The sequence below is a fragment of the Phascolarctos cinereus genome, unplaced genomic scaffold (assembly GCF_003287225.1).
Source record: "Phascolarctos cinereus isolate Bilbo 61053 unplaced genomic scaffold, phaCin_HiC Scaffold_9;HRSCAF=440, whole genome shotgun sequence".
NCBI lineage: Eukaryota > Metazoa > Chordata > Mammalia > Diprotodontia > Phascolarctidae > Phascolarctos > Phascolarctos cinereus.
The window spans coordinates 212,251,229-212,273,649 of record NW_027556402.1 but is presented as its reverse complement, the minus strand read 5'-3'; the positions used below and the strand labels follow the sequence as shown (position 1 = coordinate 212,273,649).

The following is a 22,421-nucleotide window of genomic DNA, read 5'->3' as shown; positions in this document are numbered from 1 at the left end:
AACCTTACATTACCTTAGAATTCTCTTTTTTTCTTAGGCCCTGATGGTGAATCTGGGATCTGATCGGTTCATCCGACAGGTAAGCAAGGTGTGAGCTAGCCCATGACTGGTGGCCTCTACTCTCCCACCAGCCATTGGGTTATAGGCTTGGACTAGCCTTCACGGTGTCCCTTAATACAGAGTTTCTTCACCTTTTTTGTGTCCTGGACTCCTTGGACGACAGTCTGGTGAAGCCTCTGGGCCTCTTCTTAGAAGAATGTTTTTAAATACATAAAGTAAAATACATAGGATTACAGAGGAAGCCAATTATATTACAATTCAGTTTGTTCTTTAGTGGATTAGTTGTGTCCAACTCTTCATGACCCCATTTGGAGTTTTCTTGGCAAAGATACTGGAGTGGGTTGCCATTTTCTTCTCCAGCTCATTTTACAGATGAGGAAACTGAGGCAAACAGGGTTGCACAGTTCATAAGTGTCTGAGTCTGGGTTTGAATTAAGGCCTTCCTGACTCTAGGCCTGGCACTCTATCCACTGCACCCTTTTGCTGCCCAAAATTCAGTTAGAAAAATATAAAAAATAAAACCCATATTACCCAAGGTTTAAGAACCCTGGTCCTACACATCATATTAGCAACTCACCTCTCAAAAACAAGAGTCAGATTGGATTTGGGTTTATACTTTTATATTCTCAGTGTCATGGAGTTCCATTATTGGCAGTGGAAGGAAGCCCCTTAGAAGTCCCCTTCCTTCTGTAGCAGGCATCCTCTGAGAAGACAGGCAGTTCAGTGGTCTTCTGGACAAGGAGTCACAAGACCCCAGGTTCTAGCCCTTGCTCCACCGCTTATTAACTTGATAACCTTGGCTGTGTCACTTAAACTCTGGGAATCCAGGTGTCTTCATCAGTAAGCCAGGTGTAAGAACCCATACGTTTCCAGCTTCTGGTTCTCTGAAGCTGAGTTGGAGAGTGAAGAGTCAGGATGGGTTCTCACCTGTCTGGGAGGGATGTAGCGCCATGTTCTGGCCATAGAGTTTAGCAGTCCTTTCTTACTTCATATCTGCAGATGGATGATGAGGACACCCTATTGCCTAGGAAGTTACAGGCAGCTCTGGAGCAGGCTCTGGAGAGAAAGAATGAATTGATTTCCCAGGACTCTGATAGTGACTCTGATGATGGTAAGAAGTGGACTGACTGGTCTTGGACTCCAGTGGAGCTATCAGGGCTGAAGAACAGCCAAGGAGTAGAGAAGGGCCTTTACCCTTAAAAATTACTCTCTATGGCCTGTTTTGGGCCAAGCCTAGTCTGCCCAATGGAAGAATAGAAAGTCCCAGGCACAAGGGGAGAGACCTTCTTCCAGGTTCCCTCAATGTCTCAGGGAAGAAGGGGAATCATGGTAGTTTCTCAGATGACGTCTAGAAATGTAAACCATCCCAGAGAATCTTCCCAGGTTACGCCCCTGCACACAGGTCCCCATTATGGTCACTTACAGGGACACTCGTTTAGATATTCAGCTTTGTATTACTTTAAATCTTTCAGATCATAAGATTGAGGAGAGGCCTACTGGCCACTTCCTTCTGTGCCTGTTGGCCTATTGTGTGAAGTTTCCCTGTAGAACTCTTCCTGTCCTGCCCAGGGCCTCCTTGGTGGGGAGAGAGAACACATACATGACCACGGAGGCTCTCTCCAGATCAGGGAGCCAGGACCCAGCTTTGGCCCTCACATGTATGTGTGTGTTTGGTATGTGTTAGAGGTAGGATGGAGGGATTTTCCAGGCCGAGTGATCTTTTGATTCATATGGAAAATGTTCATTCAGGACCTACTACGTGAACTGTGCTATATTAGGCAGGTTGAGGAATGCCAAAAGAAGCCCTGCCCTGTGGGAGCCAATAATTCAGTTATGGAGATAAGACACAGGCAGGCAAGATAGTGAAAGAGCAAAGTACTGCAGTATGTGGCTATAACCAGGGGCTAGAGAAGTGTGCATTTTCACCGTGGCCGGAGCTCTGAGCAAGGGCCACTGGAGGAGGTGGGGTTTAAGTGTTTCCCCTTCCCTTCCTTAAAATAGCTTTATTTTATTTTTTAAATTATGAACATGAACATTTCAATACACAAAAAACATAAAAAGGGATTCTGTATGTGAATCTGAGTCTTTAGTATGAAAGACTTTTTTAAAACTAAAATTAAACATGATACTGCCAACATTGCTCAGTTTGTCCACGTCCCTTCTTATATTTCCTTCCCTCTCCTGCATATTTTTCAATGTTTCATTGACATTCTTTACTTTTTTTTTTTGCATCACTATTCCTGCCTGTTTTTCCCTCAAATAAAAGCCCTTCCTCATATATGTGGTGGTATAATCCAGCAAAATACACGTTCTCACATTGCTAGTGTTTGAACATGGATGGCTCTTCCTTGGGCCCATCATCCATTGCCTCTCTGCTAGGATGTGGGAAGCCTGCTCTGCTACTTGGTCTTCTGGACTTAAGGACTATTCATCACATGGATCAGATTTCTTAAGTCTTTATTGTGGTTTGTAAGATATTTTCCTTTACATTATTATAGTGTCTAAGTGGATTTGCTCACTCTACTTTGCATTATCATATGATCATATCCCAGATTTCTCTAAATTCATCCCTTTTCTATTTCTTAGCATTCCATTCCATTCTTATATCATAATTTTTTTCAGCAGTTTCCCTATTTAGTGGGCACCCACTTTTTTTTATCTATAACAAAAAGTTCTCCTACAAATACTTTTTTGCACATATGGATTCTTTCTCTCTATCTTCAGCCTCTTTGGGATATATACTTAATTGTAGTATTCCTGGGTCCAGTGTGATGTATAGTTTAGTGACTTTTTTGGGCATTACTTTCCAGAATGGTTGGGCCAGTTCCCAGCTCCACCAACAGAGATTTGTGTACCTGTCTTCCCAAAGCCCCTCCAGTAATTGTCTCTTTCTTTTTTTTCCCCCGGCTCTGTCCCTCCTAGAGTGTAATACCCTGAATGGGCTGGTATCTGAGGTGTTTATTCGTTTTTTTGTGGAGACCATCGGGCATTATTCTCTGTTCCTAACTCAAAATGAGAAGGGGGAAAGAGCCTTCCAGCGGGAGGCCTTCCGAAAATCCGTGGCCTCTAAGAGCATCCGCCGCTTCCTGGAGGTTTTCATGGAATCCCAAATGTTCGCTGGCTTCATCCAGGACAGAGAGCTGAGAAAGTGTCGGGCCAAGGGTAAGAAGGGGGAGGATGGGGCTGGAGCTGAGGCTGGGATGACCACAGAGGCTTCCTGTTCTTTTTATTGATGCCTTCACCAGGGCTGGTGTCGTGGAAGCGTCCGGGATATCAAAAGTTGGACAAGGATCAAGCCTCCTAGACTTTCCATTTTCTCCTGAAAGGGAGGGAGAGGCCTGGGAATCTAGCAGGTCAGCACCCTTGGTAGGATGCTCGAGAAGGACCTGGCACCTGATTTCTGGCTCCTTCCCTACGTGGGTCCCCCATGCCCAGGGCATTCTCGCCAGGTAGAATCTCTGTCAGTATATAACTCAGGATGGTGACTACAATGCCTTCTTCCCTCTTGGTGTTAGGGAGTTGAGGATGAGGGTAGTAGAATGGGGAAGGGGAGCATTCTCTTGATAGCCCTAGACTGGTCCCCCTTCTTCAGACTTGTTCTGTTTGCCCCAGATAGCAGGACTAGGGACAGTGGGTGAGTACAGAGCCCCAGCCTCAGGCTCCATATAAGGAAAAGCATGCAAACAAAATGGAGCAGATGGCTTCACAAGGTTGTGAGCTCCCCATTGCTGAAGTGCATGTAAGGATGGGTTGTCACTGGGAGATGGTGTCTAAGGTCCCTTCTAAATATGGATATTCCGTGATTCCATTATAAATGCCTTGAGGGCAGGATCTGTGCTGTGTGTATCTGTGTCCCTGGTGCCTAGCGCAGGGCTTTGTAGATGGCGGACACTTTGATAAATGTTTGTTAAATTGAATGGGGGAGTCCTATCCCCCTGGTGGTTCAGAGAAAAAAAAAGCCAGTTTCATGAGAAGATTGAGCACTTCTATGAATTACAGCCTGGCTAAGGTCCTGGCTCCAGCCTCCCCAGGTGCGCAGGCTTTCCAGTAGTTCCTCAGATATTTGGTGGAGACCATTGTTGCCCCTTGCCCTGCCCATGTCTCTTGTGCTACGTGTCTGGCCGGCTTCGTTTTCCAGTCATACATGCTGTAGATCATCTCTCTGAGCCTCAGTTTCCACATCTATCAGGTGGGGATAATAGCAGTTGGAGGACCTGCCTCGAGAGGGTTGTCATGAAAAAGGCCAAATGAGATCACAGCCGACATTTGCGTAACATTTTACACGTGTGACCTCCTTTGATCTTCATAACCACCCTGCGAATCAGGTGCTTGACAAACCTTAAAGGGCCCTGTTGTTGTTTTTCAGTCGTTTCCATCATGTCTGACTCTTTCTGTGACCCTTTTGGGGTTTTCTTGGCAGAGATACTGGAATGAATGGTTTGCCATTTCCTTCTCCATCTCATTTTACAGATGAGGAAACCGAGGCAAACAGAGTCAAATGACTTGCCCAGGATCACACAGCTAGTAAGCGTCTGAGGCTGGATTTGAACTCAGGAAGATCAGTCTTCCCCCAAAATGCTTTATAGATGCTAGCTATTCTTCATTATTTGACATTAGGGTGGCAGAGTGGATAGATCAATGGACCTAGAGTTAGGAAGATCTGAGTTCAAATCTTGCCTCAGACACTTACCAGTTGTGTGACTCTAGGCAAGTCACTTCATCTCTGGTTGCCTTAGTTTCTTCATCTGTAAAATTGGGATAATAATATCACCAGGATTGTTGTGAGGGTCAATTGAGATAATATTTGTCTTCCCAGGCCTGTTTGAGCAGCGAGTGGAACAGTATTTAGAGGAACTTCCTGACACAGAGCAGAGTGGGATGAATAAATTTCTTCGAGGCTTGGGTGAGTGGCTATTTCTGTGAGAATTGGCTTGGGGTCTGCCTTGTTCTGATAAGGTAGATACAGGGCCGACGGGCAGGCAGGGAGGTGACCCAGGCCCAGAGAGGCCATACAGGGGCAGAAATCTTCAAAGAATATCGGTACCCTATCATGACTTCCCAGAGGGGAGATGCTATCTTTTGTGGGGGCTCGTTACGGGGAGGCGGCCGCAGGAAAAGGGGCAACCTCAGTTCTCAGGCTAAGCACCCTGCAGAGGCCAGGCTATGATCTTTTTTCTCAAGGGGGTGAGCAAGAGTTTCTTGATTGAGACACACTCAATGCAGAACATTCTTATTTCCAGGACAGGACAGGGCCTGGGGGAGGGACGGTTCCTGAGTGGCCCAATTCAAATGTGCTGGCCCTTCCCCAACTTACCTCCATCCTCTTTAGGGAAACATGGTGTTGATTCACCGAGCAGAATAATTGAATCATAGAAGAGCATTGCTAAAAAGGCCCTTTGAGAGAATCGGTTCCCACCCCTTCAGAGTAACTGAGAGAAGGGAATCTGGCCAAAGCCCACCTAGTTATCCTGGGACAAGAACTCTCAGCCCAGCACTCTTGCCGCTAGCTTGGTGTAAGGCATCTGTAACTTTGTCCCTCTTCCTGGCCTGAGAGAGATGGAGAAACGGCCGGCAAGGAGAAAAGTGTTTAACAGAGAGGTGGTGTTGACCCATTCCTATGAGCATCTTGGGGCTTCCCCTCTCTCTTTGATCCACAGGTAACAAAATGAAGTTCCTTCACAAGAAGAATTAAGCCCCCTCCCTGCCAGGAGACTATTTATCCGATTGAGCAGAGAGCCGGGTGTCCACAGGGCCAGGGGCAGCAAAGATGGGGTCTCCCTCCCCCGATGCTGGCACAGAGTTCCTGCCTCCTACTCCTCTGCCGACCACAGCTGCCAAGCCCCATCCACGCCCAGGATGTCCCAGGATGCGTGTTTGTAAATAATCTATTGCAAGCTTTCGGAACTGGTTTTGTAATGAGCAAGGAGAACGGTGTTAAATATTTGTATATTCCCGGGAGGACCATGTCATAGCATGGATCGAGTTTTGCTTAGTGCCAGCGATTGGCCACTTATGTGCAACTGACTGTCTCAGCCAAACCACTGGCCTTTGCCTCAGAGGAGTCTGTCCCTCAGCCCAGAGCTGTGGCAGAGAGACTTGGATGCTCGAGGCCCCTGCTCCTGATCTTGGGCCCTGGAGAGCAGGGAAGCCATTTCATTGGTGCAAGAGGACTGGTGTTTATCTTACAGAGTTTCTATTTTTCTCTAGTTTTCTTTCTGTCTCATTTGGAAACACCAAGGCCAGCCAGGCCGCATTTGCAGAAGGTACTTGGCTCCTAGACGCTTACATCCACATCCCCAGCCTTCCTCCATTCCAAGTGATGATGAGTGAGCTGTTGGGAGCCTCCCCGTCTCTCCGCATTATGACTGCTGACACCAACTGGCCCCTGTTTGCCCTTTCCTGCAGCCAGCGGCGGCGGCGATGTGGTACAGCGCGTCCATTCTCCGTAGTGTACGGGTGTGCCCAATAAATGATGTACAGTTGTCTGGGTCCGAGGCTTTGTGTGTGGTTCCTTGACCTGCCCGATGGGAGCCACTGCACTACCAGGGGCTGGGGCTTTGGCACCGTCCAAGGAAATACATACCAGCAGGCCAATAGAATCCAACTTGCCATTAATAGGTCAGCCTCCAGACCTTTACACTGGGCTTCCCCATCCAGAACAGACAATAAGCCCTTGACATACTTCAATTGTACCTTCACCTAGAGTTCTTTAAGAAGGAAATAATCTATTTTGGGATGGTGGAGGGTGTAGTGACATAGAAAGCTGTGATCTCTAGAGCTCTTTTTCTTTTTTTGCTTTGGCAGTTGGGATTAAGTGACTTGCCCAGGGTCACACAGCTAGTAAGTGTCAAGCGTCCGAGGCTGGATTTGAACTCAGGTCCTCTTCACTCCTAGGCCCATGCTCTATCCTCTGCGCCACGTAGCTGCCCCTCTAGAGGCCTTTCTTGTTGAAGAATTGCTCATTTAGAATCACAGAATCTCAGTGTTGGAAAGGATCTTAGAAATTATCTAAGTTAACTTAGATTAACCAGTTCACCCTTCCATTATATACCCAAATCCCCTCTAAGCATCCCTGAGAGGTGCTTATCAGGCCTGTCTTTAAATAGCCTATTACTAGAAGGTCGGGGTCTCAAAAGCAGCCACTTTCATTGTTGGACTGCTCAAAGTTTTACGCCGTTCAACCCATAACTTCAGTCCCTTGGGTCCTTTGAGGCCTGCGCAGTCTCCAACCTGCCTGTGGTTTGGAGGTGCTACCTGCCTCATAGAGCAAAGTGGAGAGTTTTTCTGCAGGGAAGATGAAGACATTTTCTCCCAGGAAAGAGTCTCCCTACATGGTCAATCAGGGTGTTCACCACCAAGGAAAAGCAGCGGATGGGCCAGTGAGAGAGGTCTGGCATGCTTGACAGATCTGGGTGTTTAATTTGTGGTGATGGGGAATGGAAGAGATTTCTACTCTATGAGCCCAGCCTGGGCTTTATTTTATATTCTGATGTCTCCGTACAATGGGTTTATAGAAAATGTCTTAAGAAAATGAAGGGACATATTACAGAGGGATCTTAGAACCAGCAGGTCCTCAAGAGTGTAAGAAACTAGTAATTTCTTAACAAGTTCTGAGTCGAGGTGTTTTGCCTCCTTGAGGCTGGAAGAGTTTCTCCATAGAATTGTCCACTTCCTAAGGGTGGCAGAGGTGAGTAGGTACCACATGGTGGCAGGGGATGTCAGGGGGAGGGCCACAGGTAAATATCTAAATCTTTTGAGGCTTTGCACCCACCCTAGCTCCCTCTTCATCCAGGCTTATCTTGCCAGGGACTAGCAGTCATACCTTAGTTACCTTTAGCAGAAGGAATGGTTACAGGTGGGGGTGAGGAATTCAAGACTGAAAAACCCAAGTGGAGCATAGCTGCAGATGCTGATGAATCCTACCATTGCCAAGCAGTCTAGAAAGTGGATTTTTTCAGTCTAGTGGTAACACTGAAGTTCAGTTAGCCTAGCACCCTCACTCGTATTGCCCCTGTGACAGTGAAATAAATCGTGTCCATTATCCATCCATCATGTCTTGTTTCCTGCCTGTTTGGCCAAAGACATACCTTCCCTTCCCTTCCCTTCTCCCACCACAACACTTTGGCTGGGAACTCCCCTATTACCTCCTGACAGAGGAGCTGAAAGTGACTCACTTGAATTGCTTCACGTTCCTGATGCAGTCTAGGTCAGTGCTGTCTCTGATCTTTGAGAACCCTGCTGCTCGTGTTCAGAAGGATTTTGTGCCTGTTTCATTTAAAATGTTGTTTAAGACTGAGTCTCCCTCTCTTGCCCAGGCTGGAAGCCCAGGGGCTACTCCTGGCAAGTCCCACTCTGGTCAGCATTGACTTGCTTCCTTTTCAGGTCGGGTTCAGCCCTCCTGGTGACCCCTCTGCTCCCAGCCGCTCACCACCTTCATCCGTAACTTTAGTGCTGATGTCCAACTGGCTTAGCCCATTTCAGCTTCGACCTCTGGAGCTCAGGCGATCCACCTCAGCCTCTCAGGTAGCAGGGCATTAGAGGGCCATGACTCCACATTCTGGCTCATGCTTGTTTTTTTCAAAAGGTGAAGAGTACTGAGAAGATTTCTTCAATGGGTCTGATGAATACACCATACCTTTTGTCAGGCCTTCAGTGGGAAGGATGTCAGAGACAAGGGCAAATTATTTTGTTTCTGCCAAGCGTTATTCCTTGAAATTTCACATGAAAGCAGGACAGGTAGGACGCAGCTCTCAGAATCGCTCCAAAGCCCATCCTGCGTGTGGGGTAAGATGTGGGCAGCTCCTTGGAGAGCAAGACGTTGGGGACGTAAGCTGCCAGCTTGTTACAAAACCCACCCTTACTTGTGTCCCCCTCCAGTTGTGGTCTCACTGACATCCCACGATTTCTGACCCTCTGGTGTGAATGTTAATTTGTGATGCCTGGTCCTGGATCATAATTCTTCCTGTCCTGAACTCTCATCTGCACCTCTTGCAGTCATAGTAATGTACTCTACCCTTTGGTGTGTGTCTATTTAAAAAAAAAGTTTCCAAAAAGACAAAATGCTGCCTTGTGTCTTTATATAGCCTGATAATGGGTAAGTTATGTTATTATGAATGTACAACATGGACAGGCTGTCATTTGGAAAGAAGGGAGGGGATAATGAAGCTTTAGATTCATAGGCACCGTCAATAAATATTTATTATGTGCCTATTGTATGCCAGACAAAGTGGTAAACACTGAGGATACAAATAATAAAAAGACAGTCCCTGCCCTCAAGGAGCTTACAATCTAATCAAAGAAGACAAGGGAGCTGAAAGGGGGTGGGGTGGGAAATCTGGGCATCAGAGAGTAAGGTAGGTGCAGTTAAAGCCCAGCTGGAGGCCGGCCTGGCCCTTCCTCCTTGGGCCACACTTTTCTTTCATCTTAAAAGTGGGAATAGAAGTATTCTAGAGGCATAGCTTGCTTTATTGCACTTCGTAGAGAATTTCATTTCTTACAAATTGAAGCTTTGTGGCAATCCTGCCTCTGGAAGGTATATCAGCGCGCCATTTTTCCAACAACATGTGCTCACATTGTGTCTCTGTGTCATATTTTGGTAATTCTTGTAATAATAATAATGAAAAAGTTTGACATATTGTATCTGTTATGGTGATGAGTGATCTTTGATGTTACTATTGCAGTTGCTTTGGGGCACCACAAACCATGCCTATATAAGATGGCGAACTTAATTGATTAATGTTATTCAGATATCTCTACAGACTCCCATCTCTCTTCCTCTCCTCAGGCCTCCCTATTCCCTGAGATGCAATACTCAGGGAATTAATTAGGCCAATTAATAACCCTACAGTGCCCTGTAAGTGTTCAAGTGACAGGAAGAGTCAATCTATCAGGCAACCATCATTGTCCTCTTATTTTAAGAAATTACAACAGCCACTTCAGACTTCAGCAGCTACCGCTCTGACCAGTCAGCAGCCACCACTCTGACCAGTCAGCAGCCATCAGCATGGAGGTGAGACCCTCCACCAGCAAAAAGATTGCAACTCACTGAAGGCTCAGATGATGGTTTGCATTTTTTTTTTTTTAGCAATTAAGTATTTTCCAGCCTCAGACAAGACACTTACTAGCTGGGTGATCCGGGGCAAGTCACTTAACCCCCATTGCCTCGCCAAAAAAATCCCCCCCAAAACAAAGTATTTTTTAAATTAAAGTATGTGCATTTTTTAAGAATACTATTGCACACTTAATAGATTACAGTATAGTGTAAACATAGCTTTTATGTGCAACCGTGAGAAAAGCACTTTAAAACTTATAAGGTGCTTTACAAATATCTGTTGTTTCTTAAGTTGGGAAGAAGAGGAGGACATCTCTCCAGCCTCTAGGCCCCTTTTATAAAAGAGCCAGAGTTTTTGCAAGTTGTCAAGAAGCATTTTAAGTGCTTAATATGTGCCAAGTGATGTGCCTCAGAGATACAAAGACAAAAAACAGTCCCTGCCCTCAAGGAGCTCACAGTCTATCCGAGCATTTTTTGTTTGTTTGTTTTTAGGCAATTGGGGTTAAGTGACTTGCCCAGGGTCACACAGCTAGTAAGTGTTACCGTCTGAGGCAGGATTTGAACTCGGGTCCTCCTGAATCCAGGGCCGAGCTCTATCCACTGCACCACCTAGCTGCCCCCAAGGAGCTCACAGTCTAATGGAAGAGACAACATGCAGACAGCTACTTACAAACAAAATAAAAATAGGTTAAATTGGACACAATTCAATAATCCGAACCAAGAAACATTTATTAAGCACCTATGTATTCCGTGCCAGTCAAGGTGCTGAGATAATCACCGGGGAAAGGTACTGGCATTAAGGGACATTGGGAAAGGCTTCTGGTAGAAGCTGATTTTAGCTGAGGAGGGAGAAAATTCCAGGCATGGAGGACAGCCAGCAAAAATGCCCACTCAGGAGGTGCCCGAGCTTGAAGAGCAGCAAGGAGGTCGGTGTCTCTGTCCATTGGATTGTAAGTAAGCTCCTTGAGGGCAGGAGCTGGCTTATGTCTTCTTTAATATCTCCAACGTTTGGTGCAGCACATTGTAGGCCTGGCACATAGTAGGCACTTTTTTGAGCGGGCTTTATTTCACTCCATTTTAGCACCCATGGGGGTTGGGGGAGAGGGGGACTGGGAGGTAGTGCGATGATGAGGAAATAAACCAGCAGTTATGTTTGAGGTCTGCAAAGAGCTTTACAGACATCTCACTTTATCCTCACAACAACCCTGGGAGGGAGGGGTCATTCTCCCCATTTTATAGATGAAAGAACTGAGGCAAACCAAGGGTAAATGGCTTGCCCGGGGTCACCCTTTCTAATTGACTAGCCCCGCACTCTCTCCACATTCGCTGGGGGGGAAAGGGGGGAAAGGGAGAAAAGGGTGTGGCTTCCGTGACGTCTCGGGCTGGCGCCCCCGGGGACAAACGCAGTGGTTTGGGCTCCCCGTCACGCCCTACAAAAGAGGCTCAGAGGGGAGGGGACGCCGGCTTCAGAGACTCCGAGCTAAGTCGGCGTCGTCCGCTCTTTCCGGAACTGGATGGCTGCAGTCCCGAGAGCCGGTCGGCTCCTTTCATAGGATGCACCCCATTTACACTCCAGGAGACGGAAAGATGGGCCGGCTTGGAAAATGGAGGGAGGCTCACTCAACTATACTTCCGTTTCCGCCCCGGGAGGAGGCCGTCCATATTTGCTCTGGGAGGGGCCAGGGCGAAAGCCCCTTATTGGAGGTGTCCTTCCGGAAGTGGCTCTCTTCTCGCGATAACTTTGTGCACGAATTGGGAGGATGCGAGGGCGGGGTCGAGTAGCCTCTCTGCTGGGGCGGAGCGGAAGGAGAACTTTAGGTTGCAAGCCGTACGCTGACGGTCGCGGGGGCGACGGCCTCTCGCGGCGCCCCGTCCCTGCCTCAATGTACCTAGAGTGGGCGTGACGCCTGGCCAACACCTTCTCGGTCCAATGGGAGCGCGGCTGCCCCGTGGGTAAAGTGAGCGCATTGCACCTTATGACTGGCAGGCCCTTCAGCCCCCACGTGGACGCCCGGTGCAGAATCAAGTTCTTAAATGCGCGGAATAAAAGCCGCAGGGTGACAAAGCAAACTTTTCTACTGGAATGGCTAGCAAAACATTAAAAACAAAAAAAGTTCGTGGATCCCTGGTGTTATCTACAATAAATACTAATGGCAAGAGCTTGTGGCCCAGGCACTGAACTTGCTGTGCTGAAGTCACTGTGTCCTGGCTGGTCACTGCACTGGGTTCAGCCAGGCACCTGTATGCTGACAGAACTGGAATCCTTAGCCTCCCTATACTGCTCTTGTGTCTGCAGAGAATGTCCAGCTGAATTTAGAAGTAAATTCGTGGAAATATACAGGGCACTTTTTTCAACTGGTTTTAGAAACTGCTTTGAGCTCAAATTTATATGTATTATTCGAGGAGCAAATATCTTCGTTAGCTTGTACTCTTTAATTCTGCCATTGTCACGAAGGCGTTAGTATAACTTTAGCATGGCTTTTTTTCTTGGAAGTTTATTAATTCCGTCCCATTCCTTTTTCAGGTACGGTTTTTGTTGGTTGTGGGAAGCTAGGTGGTGCAGTAGATAAAAGCACTGAGCTAGGTCTGAAGTCAGGAAGACCAGAGTTCAAATCCAACCTCAAACACTTAGAACTAGCTGGGTGACCTCAGGCAAATCACTTATCCTTGTTTGCCTCAATTTTTTCATCTGTAAAATAATCTGGAGGAAATGGCAAAGCACTCCAGTATCCAAGGAAAACCTCAAATGAGGTCATGTAAGGCACAGTATATGCTTACCTAGTCCTGTATGTGTAGATATATCCACTATTCCTGACTCAACTTTGAATGCTTTAATGACAGCAATTTTCAAGTGTGGTGGATCCTGGGACCTCCAAAAGGATTTCAGGAGTTTTTCATAATACTAAGATGTTATCATTTCTAGCAAGGCAAATGTTAATAGACACAGTCCATGTAAACAAAAGCTCTTTGGAGCATCTGCAACTATTTTTAAAAGTATAAGGGGTCGTGAGACCAAAAACTTTGAGAACTGCCATATATAACATATTGTATGGGTTCACCTCACCAATGAAACTCAGAACTCCGTTTCTTCTCCTCATACTGATAATGCTGGTCTTGTATTTTTAACCAACTCACTTTGAGTAGTTTTATCAGTACTGGGCAGGGTTTGCTGCAAATCCCATACATTATGTTTTTGTCTAGGCTTTTCAGGTGGTGGGGAAGATTTGTTCAGACACTATTTGCCTACTGAGGGAAGGAATAGCTAGCTCAAGAGCAGGAAGCAGGACTTGTTTCCTCTGTTCCTTTTGAGAAGCAGAGTGGTATGGTAGTAAGGACACTAGAGTAGGTATTTGGAAACATGTTTTGGACTTCGCTTGACCACTATTTACTGCCAAATGTATGGAAGATGGCTTCACCCAGTGCCTCTTCTTTCTCATTACCCACTCTACTGAAATTTCTTCAGCTGTCACCAATGACCTCCACTTGCCACATTCAAGGGCCTTTTCCAGACCTCATACTTTGCAGTATTTGACATACTGTTGGCTATCTTTTCCCAGAGATTCAGGGAAAACCAGCTATTAGGAGAAATAAAGTCGGTAACGGTGACCTGACACTTTTTTCCGGTTCCTCCAGCTGCTACCTGCCCTTCGCCTATCTCATATGTGTCTAATGATGCATGTCTTCCCTGTTAGAATATGAGCACCTTGAGGGGAGGGATGGTTGTCTTAATATGCTCATCATTTAGCACAGTACCTGGCACCTGATAAATGATTAATGTAAAAAGGATATGAAATCCTTTTATCTGATGGCTTTGTATGTACACATTATTAGTGGAGCTAAAAGTACATGATCATGCCCAAATATTCCTTCGCTTTACCTGAGACCACTCACTACTGTTGGCCCATTGGATTCATCTGTATGGCAGCTGGGTGGTACAGAAGAGTAATGATCTGGAGAAAGGAAGACCCAAATTCAAATCCTGCCTCACACTAGCTGTGGCCTCAACCATGTCTTCAGTCATTTCCTCACCTGAGATTATATTAAGATCAAATGATCCAATTGTAAAGTACCTAATACATTTTAAAGTACTTTACTGATACTAGGCATTACCATTATCTCCACGCAGGTAACTCCCAGGTTTATGTATCGTAGCCCCTCTGAACTGCAGCGCCCACGTTTAAAATTGCCTTAAGAACTTAAAACTGGATACTTCACAGGCATCACAAACTTACCAAGTCGAAACTCGGTTTTCTGTCCTAAATCCATGTAACTTTATTTGCAACCTTGTGTTACCCTTTGCTCCTCTGGACCCCACATATCCAATCAGTAGCTATTATCTCCCCAGCTTCTCTGGCCATCATTCCTCCAGTCACCACCCTCTACCTTATTTCAGACCCTCCATCCCCTTGAACCCAGAGTGTTGCCTCTCTGCCAGTCTCTCCCTGACTCTAGCTCATTCTTCATCATCTTGGATCACTCTATCGCCGAGAAAAGTGAAGTCATTCATAATTTATCATAGCACAATGCTGCTGTTACTATGTATGTTCTGGTTCTGCTCACTTCACTCAGCATCAGTTCTTGTAAATTCTAAAGAGCAAGTTTGGCTATGAAACTCCCACCCCACACCAGTGAATCCTATTATCTCTAGAATGACATATAAACTATGGAATTAAAGCCTCAGCATAGCCTGGCCCCTGACTACTTTGTTTCCTTACATCTTCCACCTTCCACTTACTCAGAATCCAGCCCCCACTGTTGCACTGGCTGCATATACCCCTCCCTCCCAGAATGCTTTCCCTCACCTATGCCTCTAGGAATCCTTTCTAAGGTTACCTTGTGGCTACTTCAGATGTTTTCCATATATTTCTGCTCATGCTCCATTACAAACTTGAGGACAAGGAGTAACCACCTTTGCTTTTTGTATCTCCAATGCTCGTCACATAGTAGGGGCTTAATAATACATTTGTGCAGACAGGAAGAGGACCCCAAGAGATCATTTATTCCACTACCCACTTCCGGTTTGAGTTAACACTGACCATTCAATGTGGATATCACATGTATGTGAAGACACAGAACAAGCTCTGATATTTTTGTGGAAAGGGAAACGTGGTCTTTTTAGCCCTGGTATCTAGGCACATAAAGCACTCAAGTGGCTGCTGATTAAACCCAATGTAAGGTTCAGTAAATAGCCTATTGCAGATACAAACTGAGGGACAAAAGTTAACTACTTTATTGTCTTCCCATAACTGGGGGGGGGGGAGTGTTTAGTGATTAAATTCTAAGGTCTCATCTGTTGTGGTTTACTCAAAAACCATTCCACAATTCATATAGTATATACATGAGGTTAACTAGAACTCTCCTCCCTTAAGTGAGTACCCATGCTTGGAAACTTGAAGTCATCTTTCTAAGCGACAGTGAACAATGGATAACCAACAGGAGTAATTTAGATCTCCCAACCCACTTACATTTAAATCTAAGCACCTTAATGTAGCAAACCCCAGCATGTTTAATAAAGACATCTGTTTTATTTGATAACATTGGATTTTTATGCCACAAGGACACAGGCTCCACCAACACCCTTGATTTTTTCCTCTGCTCTTCTGCTGAAGAACTTTGCCTTCACGATGACTGGCTGCTTGGGGAGTTTCCCTTTCCCTAGGACTTTGTAGTACCCCTAGAAAAAGTTGAGGGGGAAAAGCTTAAATAAGAACCATTATCTTATCTAGTTCATTTACAATTAAAATAAGATTTACTGGTACCCAAAAATGGATCCATATTTTTGTTACAGTCCCACTAATCTTTCAAGTAAACCAAAAACAATGTAACTGACCCGGTGACTGACTGTGGCACCAGATGCCAAGGCCAGTGAATAAAGGTCAGAAGATTTTCTCCGAGGACTCTAGCACACCAAGACAACAGTTACTGTCAGGATGTGACTCTAGTCTCGGGTCAAAGACATGGCTGGTGGGTATATGGTCCCCAGGTTATATTGGGAGGCTAAAGGAAATATTTCTCTTATTTACTGCTTCAGGATTCCCTTTCCAGCTTAAAAACCTGACACCTGAGGATGGATACAGGTGGGCAAAGTGAAAGTTCAGCTCACTTACCGACCGCACAACGTCAATGATAGGGGCAAGTCCCTCCTTGTTTTTGGCAGCATTAATCCTGGTCTGCTCACTGACCAGTGTCCACAGTTTGTCAAGGTTGACAGTTGGGCAGTAGCTTTGGTTCTTCTTCAAGTGGTAATGCCTCATACCCACTTTCCCAAAGTAACCTGGATGACTGATGAAAAGAAACCAGCATCATTTAGTGTCAGGCCTGGGGTCAGCTGCCCATTCCCAATAACCAAAGTCTGACCAGGAAGGATGGCCTCTCTTTATTTGAAGCAATTCGAAACATGACAGATTTTACAAGTAAACAAAATGTCTGGGCCAGTAAGATCCTTAAAAAGACCAGAGTCCCACTCCACTTTAAAAACAGGAAAATTAGGACCCAGACAATCGAAGTCACAGTTATTTTAAATCTTAAGTCTACAATGGCAAATGCCATTTCCTCAATGAAAAGTTATCATTCACCCCAGAGGGTCTGGGCCTGGAGTCAGAAAGTTATAACTTTTCAAATCCAGCTTCAGACACTTACTAGCTGTGTGACCCTGAGCAAATCACTAAGCACTTTTCATCTTAACCAAGACCTCCGAATAGGTGAGTTTTAAAAGTTTGTTTATAAATATTCCTAACCCGGTGACTGAAAGGATCATGAGATGACCAGCCAGTGCACAGAGTTAGCGATTACTTTTCGAGTACTTTAGCACACCAGGACAACAGGCAATGCCTAGATGTAACTTTAAGTCTCAGTTTCAAAATCTACTTTATCATGGCAACTTTTTGCTGTAGATATCACAAGGTCCACAAGTCTGGCCCGAGACTCTAAGGCACTTACCGAGAAATACTAAACGTTAATTAAACTCGGTTTACTGTTTCTGGCTATTTCCCTCCCCTCTCCCCCAACACACAGTAGGTGCTGTATAAATGTGCCGAAAGATGAAAAATTAACGCAGTGAAGCCGGGAATCAGTATGATCACCCGTCAGCCGGCAGGAGGGTGGAAAACCTGGTTTCCGCACCACGACCCAGTCGGGGGCAGCGAAAGCAAACTTACTATTTGTCGAAGTTGATCCGGTGATGGTGCAGCCCTCCTGCATTGCCGCGGCCTCCAGGGTGCTTCCGGTGCTTGCCTGGAGAGAGTGAGGCCTGAGTTACCGACCGCAAGCCCGGGCCCGGGACCCCCTCCCGCCGCGTGGCCCTCCCCTCCGGCCATCACTCACCAATGCGCCCGTGGCCGTGGCTGACGTGCCCGCGGAGCTTCCGCGTCTTCCTTAGTCGGGAAGGCTGCGGGGGGAAAGAGTCGGGACGTCGGGGCGCGGAAGGCGGTCCGAGCATGGGCCCCTTCGCCTTCCAGCACCGGACGCCCCGGGCTGCGGCCTGGGCTCAGGACCGAGCCGCGTGGCCACTCCCGGCCCCTGCCCCAAGCACCCCGTGAAGAGAGGGAAAGGAAGAGGAAGAGAGAAGAAGGAACCAGAGGTAGGGCTCCCTGCCATCCCGCCCACGAGGCGCCACTGCCTGGCTCGGCCAGGCCGCCTCGGGACCGGAGACGCCGCCACAGTCACCTACCATGTCGCAGGCCGCCGCAAAAGAGAAAAGGAAGGGACACCTCAAGTGTCGCGAGAAGAGCAAAGAGAGCGGAAGTCCGCACACACGTCACTTCCGCTCCCCGGGGAGAGCGGACGGAAGCGAGGGAGGGGCTCCTGCGCATGCGCCCTGAGGAGGGGGCTGGTCTAAGTGACTTAACCTCGGGGCTGCGATTGTCTTCCTTCAGTCTCCTCGGCTGCCCAAGGCGGAGCGGGGGCGGAGCTGAGAGAGGAGACGAGCCGAAGCCTCCACTTTAGGGCTGGGAGAGCCGAGGCTCCTGTGGGCCTGCCTTGGTGACCCCGCCCCGGGAGGTCCTCTGAGGCGCTTCCCTGACGTCTCTGCCATGGCCGCCTCTGGAAGGTCTGCGCTTGGCTCGGTTTTGCTGCCCCGCCCTAGGCGCCCAATAAAAGCAGGCTGAACTGGCCGGCCTGCCCCTCGCTCCCTGGGCCTCCCAGACTACCCTCAAGTCTCCAGCTGGAGGAGCGGCCTCCCAAGGCGACCCTGCCCAGTCGTGGAGCAGGAGGTGGAGTCTGAGCTCCGCTCCCTTGTGACTCGGGGCAAACTCCTTCGCCCTCGGGCCTCAGTTTCCTCTACTGCAAAATGAGGGCACTGGCCTAAAGGAAGCCCCAGTGGTTCTGTGATGCTTACCTGAAAATGAGAGCCTGCTTCCTGAAGCCCACCCTGATATGGCTGAGCAAACACTGACACACCCGCTTAAGCTTCCACGGCCTTAATTCCCTTAAGTCTTTAATGGGAATTAATATTATCACAGGCATGTAAGGCTCCTATGAGACTTACAGGTAAAGTAAGTTAAGTGCTTTGTTAGCTACTACTATTATCCTGCATAAATGGAGGAGAGATCAGGGGCGAAATGATTATTTTATTATCATTTTTTAAGCCAACACTTAATATTGTCCCCTTCAGAGTAGTGTTGTTAGGAGGATCATGGAACCATAGATTTAGATTTTGAAGTGTCTTTCGAGGTCATCCAGTCCAGTTTTCCCATTTTCCAGGTGAATTAGCAGAGTTCAGGAGAAATTAAGTGGCTTGTGGCCTTATAGGTAGTAATAAAAATAACAGCTGCCTTTTATGTTACTATGTGTCAGGCACTGCACGAAGCACTTTACCATTAGTATCTTGTTTTATCCTCCCAACAACCCTGGGAGCGAGGTGCGATTATTACCCTCATTTTACAGATGGGAGAACTGAGGCAAACAGGATTAAATGACTTGTGCAGGCTCACACAGCTAATTAGTGTCTTGACTCCAGACCCAGTACTGTATCCACTATGCCAACAAGTAGTAAAAAGCAGAATTCAATTTGAACCTCCATCCTGTAACTCCAAATGCAATGCTTTTTGCATCATTCTGCCTTGTCAGAGTTGATACCATTTCTGTGTCCATATGGGGGAATTCCATCAGTGGTTCCAAATCCTCCTTATAAGAATGTGCTTGGTTTTTAGAAAGAGAAAAAAAAAGAGTCATTCAAGGACATATATAGGGAATAAGCTAAGTGAACCAGTGAAATAAAATGACTTTTGGTCCAACATAAAATGTAATACAGAAATGGGAATGATTTGGGGGCAGGCGAGGGCTGGTCTGGACTTGCTCCTGAAGCCTTTTCAAAGAGGAGTCCAGAAATGTGAACAATGGCATCGTCACTGGAGTGTGTATGAGGATGACTGCTTTGAACAACACCAACACTTACATTATTAGTCTCGTTACTTCATAGTTGTGCCTCACTGTGATAAATACTGACTTTTATATAGCATGTTCAGGTTTACAAATCACTTTTCTCATGATATCCCTGTGACAGCAGGTAACGTATTATTCACATTTTATAAGAGGAAACTGAAGCACAAATTGTTTGAGTGATTTGTGCAGTTACCCAGCTTGTCAGCACCAGACCCAGGGCTTGAATTCAGTCAATCAACAAATGTTTATTAGCTGTCTACTGTTGGAGTGGATAGAAGGCTTACCTTGGATAGACAGGACAGTTTGGGTCCAAGTCTCACTTTTGGCACATGCTGGCTGTATGACCCTGGGCAAATCACCCACTCTGTCTTTGCTGCAGGCAACTTTCTAAGATTATAAAACTTTGAGGAAGGTGTCACCCTGCAATGCTAGAAAGAGTTTTTCCTTAATTGGGCATTTCTTATGCCAATGAAAAGACCAGTCTCTGGATCCTGTTGTATCCTAGGAACTACGCTAGGCACTGGGGTACAAAGACGAAGAAAATTAAATATCTGCTCTCCAGGAGCTGTCATTTTGTTACTGGAGACAAACTCATGCTACGTGCCTAGTTAAGGTTTACCAAAGCCCTTCCTTCAACGTTGTGACTTAGGTAGCACAAACATTACCCTCATCTTATATATAATAATAACTGGCATATTAAAAAAAACATTCAGGATTATATGTATTATTTTCCCTTTTTAAGTCTGTAAGGCAGGTACTGTAGATAGTATCCCTATTTTGTGGACAAGGTAAAAAAGTTGAATTTGCCCAGGATCCCAGCTAGTGTCAGAACTAAGTCTTGACTTAAGACCACATCTAGTGAAGGCTCTTTTCATTGCACTGTGTGTGCTGCCTCATGACCAAAAGGTCACTTTCTGTAGAAATATGGGGATCCATTTGGAACTTCCAAAGAGATACTTATTATGAACAAATTTAAGGGTCAAACATCAATGCTTTTCAGACTAATGTATCATTAAAACAGATTGAGTTTACATATTCTTCATACATTTATTGCAAATAGTTTCACTAATGTTCCATGAGAATTCATTCTGTTCATTTGCTAAATGGGGACAAATTGACATCCAGCACCATAGCTTGACTTCAAAGGCCAATGTTCTCAGCACACATTAAAACAATTCACATTTTTTTAGGGCTTTAAAGTTTACAAAAGTGCTTTCCTTATAACCCTTGGAGGTGGAGTATACATATATTTATTATCCCCATTTTACAGATGAGGAAACTGAGGGGCAGATTTGCCCATAGTGGTTTTTTTCTTTTGGACCAGATTTGTTATTTTCATATATATAGGGAACTCCCAGCAAGGAAATTCCCCCATTATTGTGAATCTACAGCTGCTCTCAATTTAAAGAGTTGCCTGGGGGGTACTGAGAAATTAAGGGAGTTGCCTAGGGTCGTGCAGCCAGTGTTCTTCCTTCTCTCTCTCTCTCCCTCTCTCTCTCTCTCTCTCTCTCTCTCTCTCTCTCTCTCTCTCTCTCTCTCTCTCTCTCTCTCTCTCTCTCTCACACACACACACACACACACACACACACACACACACACTCCTGCTCTCCTGTCAATCCACTATCTATCAACTGTCTATCTACTGCTCCATGTTACTAATGATTCCTTTCATTTTTACATTTCGTCTGTTTGAGAGCACTTTCTTTTCCATTGCTCCGTGTTATTCTTATGAGGAAAGCAAAGCATTAGAATGTTAGATCACATGTCAACTCATTTCTATATTTTTTTGCTTAAATTCATCTTCCAGCCTAGAATATTTTCCTGCGTCCTTTCCACTTATCCAAAATCTCCATTCTTTAAGACCCAACTCACGTTCTACCTCTTCAGGAGATCTTTCCTGACCACTCTAACCCATAGTGTTATAGTGGTTATTCTCTTATCTTTTATTATATGCCTTGTGACATCTCTTGTCTTTGCTTTGGTTTAGCTTTTCTTGTTAAACCATAGGATTCGTCTCCTAAATTCATTCACTTAAGAGCAGGAAAGAATGGAAGTCAACTGAGACAAGATAAAGAATAGCACCATGTTTTCATGGTGACCAAGCCATCCTCCCTGCACAGATTTACTAGAAGACATGGACAAAATCTCACAGGATAAGTAAAGCCATGGAGGGGTTTTGATCTGTATTGTTGGAAGGAATACTTATATTGATGAGATCATAGATTCATTAAAATAAATACTAAAGTATTTTCATTTTAAAATGCAGAATATCTGTGACTTTAGCATATCCATGTATGTTTATGTTTATGTTTCTTCTCAATTAAACTGTAGGATTCTAGAATGATTAGAACTGGAACTGTCTTATACTTCTTTGTATACCCCACAATCTTCTGCCCATAATAAACAGATGTTTAGTGAATATCTGTTAACTGAAAGAAAGCTGGGTGGTAACTGGCAGCAGGACTAGCATTTTGTTTAGATTGGAGGTAAGATGTCCATAAGTAATAGGGCACTGACTAATGGGGGTCAGGGCTTCAGGGCATGCATATAGGACAACGCTTATGGGTGATTTGGTGAACCTGCTTTTGGAAATGTATGATGACATGTAAGGGACAGGTCTGTGATTCTGTGATTATTTTCTTTCTGCTTTCTTTGTGGTGAAAAAAGCCTTTTCATTGGTCGCTGAGCTAGAATTTTCAATAAAAGAACTCACCCATTGTCTCTTCCTGGAGGCTTTTGAGTAAGGATAAACTATGCTGGGCTGCTTAGTTGGGGAGAGGACTTGTCCCTCTCTGGCATGGTCACCATGAAGGCATGGTATTATTCTTTGTCTGTCTCTGTTGATTTCCATTCTTTCCTGCTCTTAGGAGAATTTATTTAAGAGAAAAAAGTTAACTAGCTTATGATCTTATGGTTTTCAAAAGGTTGA

At 45.7% G+C, this 22,421-nt stretch overlaps 2 protein-coding genes and 2 non-coding genes across 9 annotated transcripts in view; 1 reads left to right on the top strand and 3 right to left on the bottom strand.

Moving 5' to 3' along the window:
* DENND2B (DENN domain containing 2B) overlaps window positions 1-6,549 on the top strand; it is a 207,670-nt gene extending 201,121 nt beyond the window's left edge. For all 6 annotated transcript variants that reach the window (XM_021002004.2, XM_021002007.2, XM_021002003.2 and 3 more), the window contains 5 exons: window positions 38-79; window positions 1,060-1,171; window positions 2,983-3,222; window positions 4,877-4,963; window positions 5,718-6,549. In XM_021002004.2, coding sequence (XP_020857663.1) covers window positions 38-79; window positions 1,060-1,171; window positions 2,983-3,222; window positions 4,877-4,963; window positions 5,718-5,752 — 516 coding nt within the window. In that variant the 3' untranslated portion in view covers window positions 5,753-6,549. The remainder of the gene's footprint in view (window positions 1-37; window positions 80-1,059; window positions 1,172-2,982; window positions 3,223-4,876; window positions 4,964-5,717) is intronic.
* A 9,067-nt stretch (window positions 6,550-15,616) lies between these two features.
* On the bottom strand, window positions 15,617-17,866 carry RPL27A (ribosomal protein L27a). Its single transcript, XM_021001987.2, has 5 exons — window positions 17,781-17,866; window positions 17,435-17,498; window positions 17,269-17,344; window positions 16,219-16,393; window positions 15,617-15,785 (listed from the first exon to the last, which is right to left on the bottom strand). The coding sequence occupies exons 1-5, from the start codon at window positions 17,781-17,783 to the stop codon at window positions 15,657-15,659; spliced, it is 447 nt and encodes a 148-aa protein (XP_020857646.1). The 5' UTR covers window positions 17,784-17,866; the 3' UTR covers window positions 15,617-15,656.
* Window positions 15,929-16,060, bottom strand: LOC144455518 (small nucleolar RNA SNORA3/SNORA45 family). The gene has a single exon (XR_013484239.1). It is a non-coding gene; the product is annotated as a small nucleolar RNA SNORA3/SNORA45 family (small nucleolar RNA).
* LOC144455519 (small nucleolar RNA SNORA3/SNORA45 family) lies at window positions 16,836-16,966 on the bottom strand. Its single transcript, XR_013484240.1, has one exon. It is a non-coding gene; the product is annotated as a small nucleolar RNA SNORA3/SNORA45 family (small nucleolar RNA).
* Window positions 17,867-22,421: the final 4,555 nt, after the last annotated feature.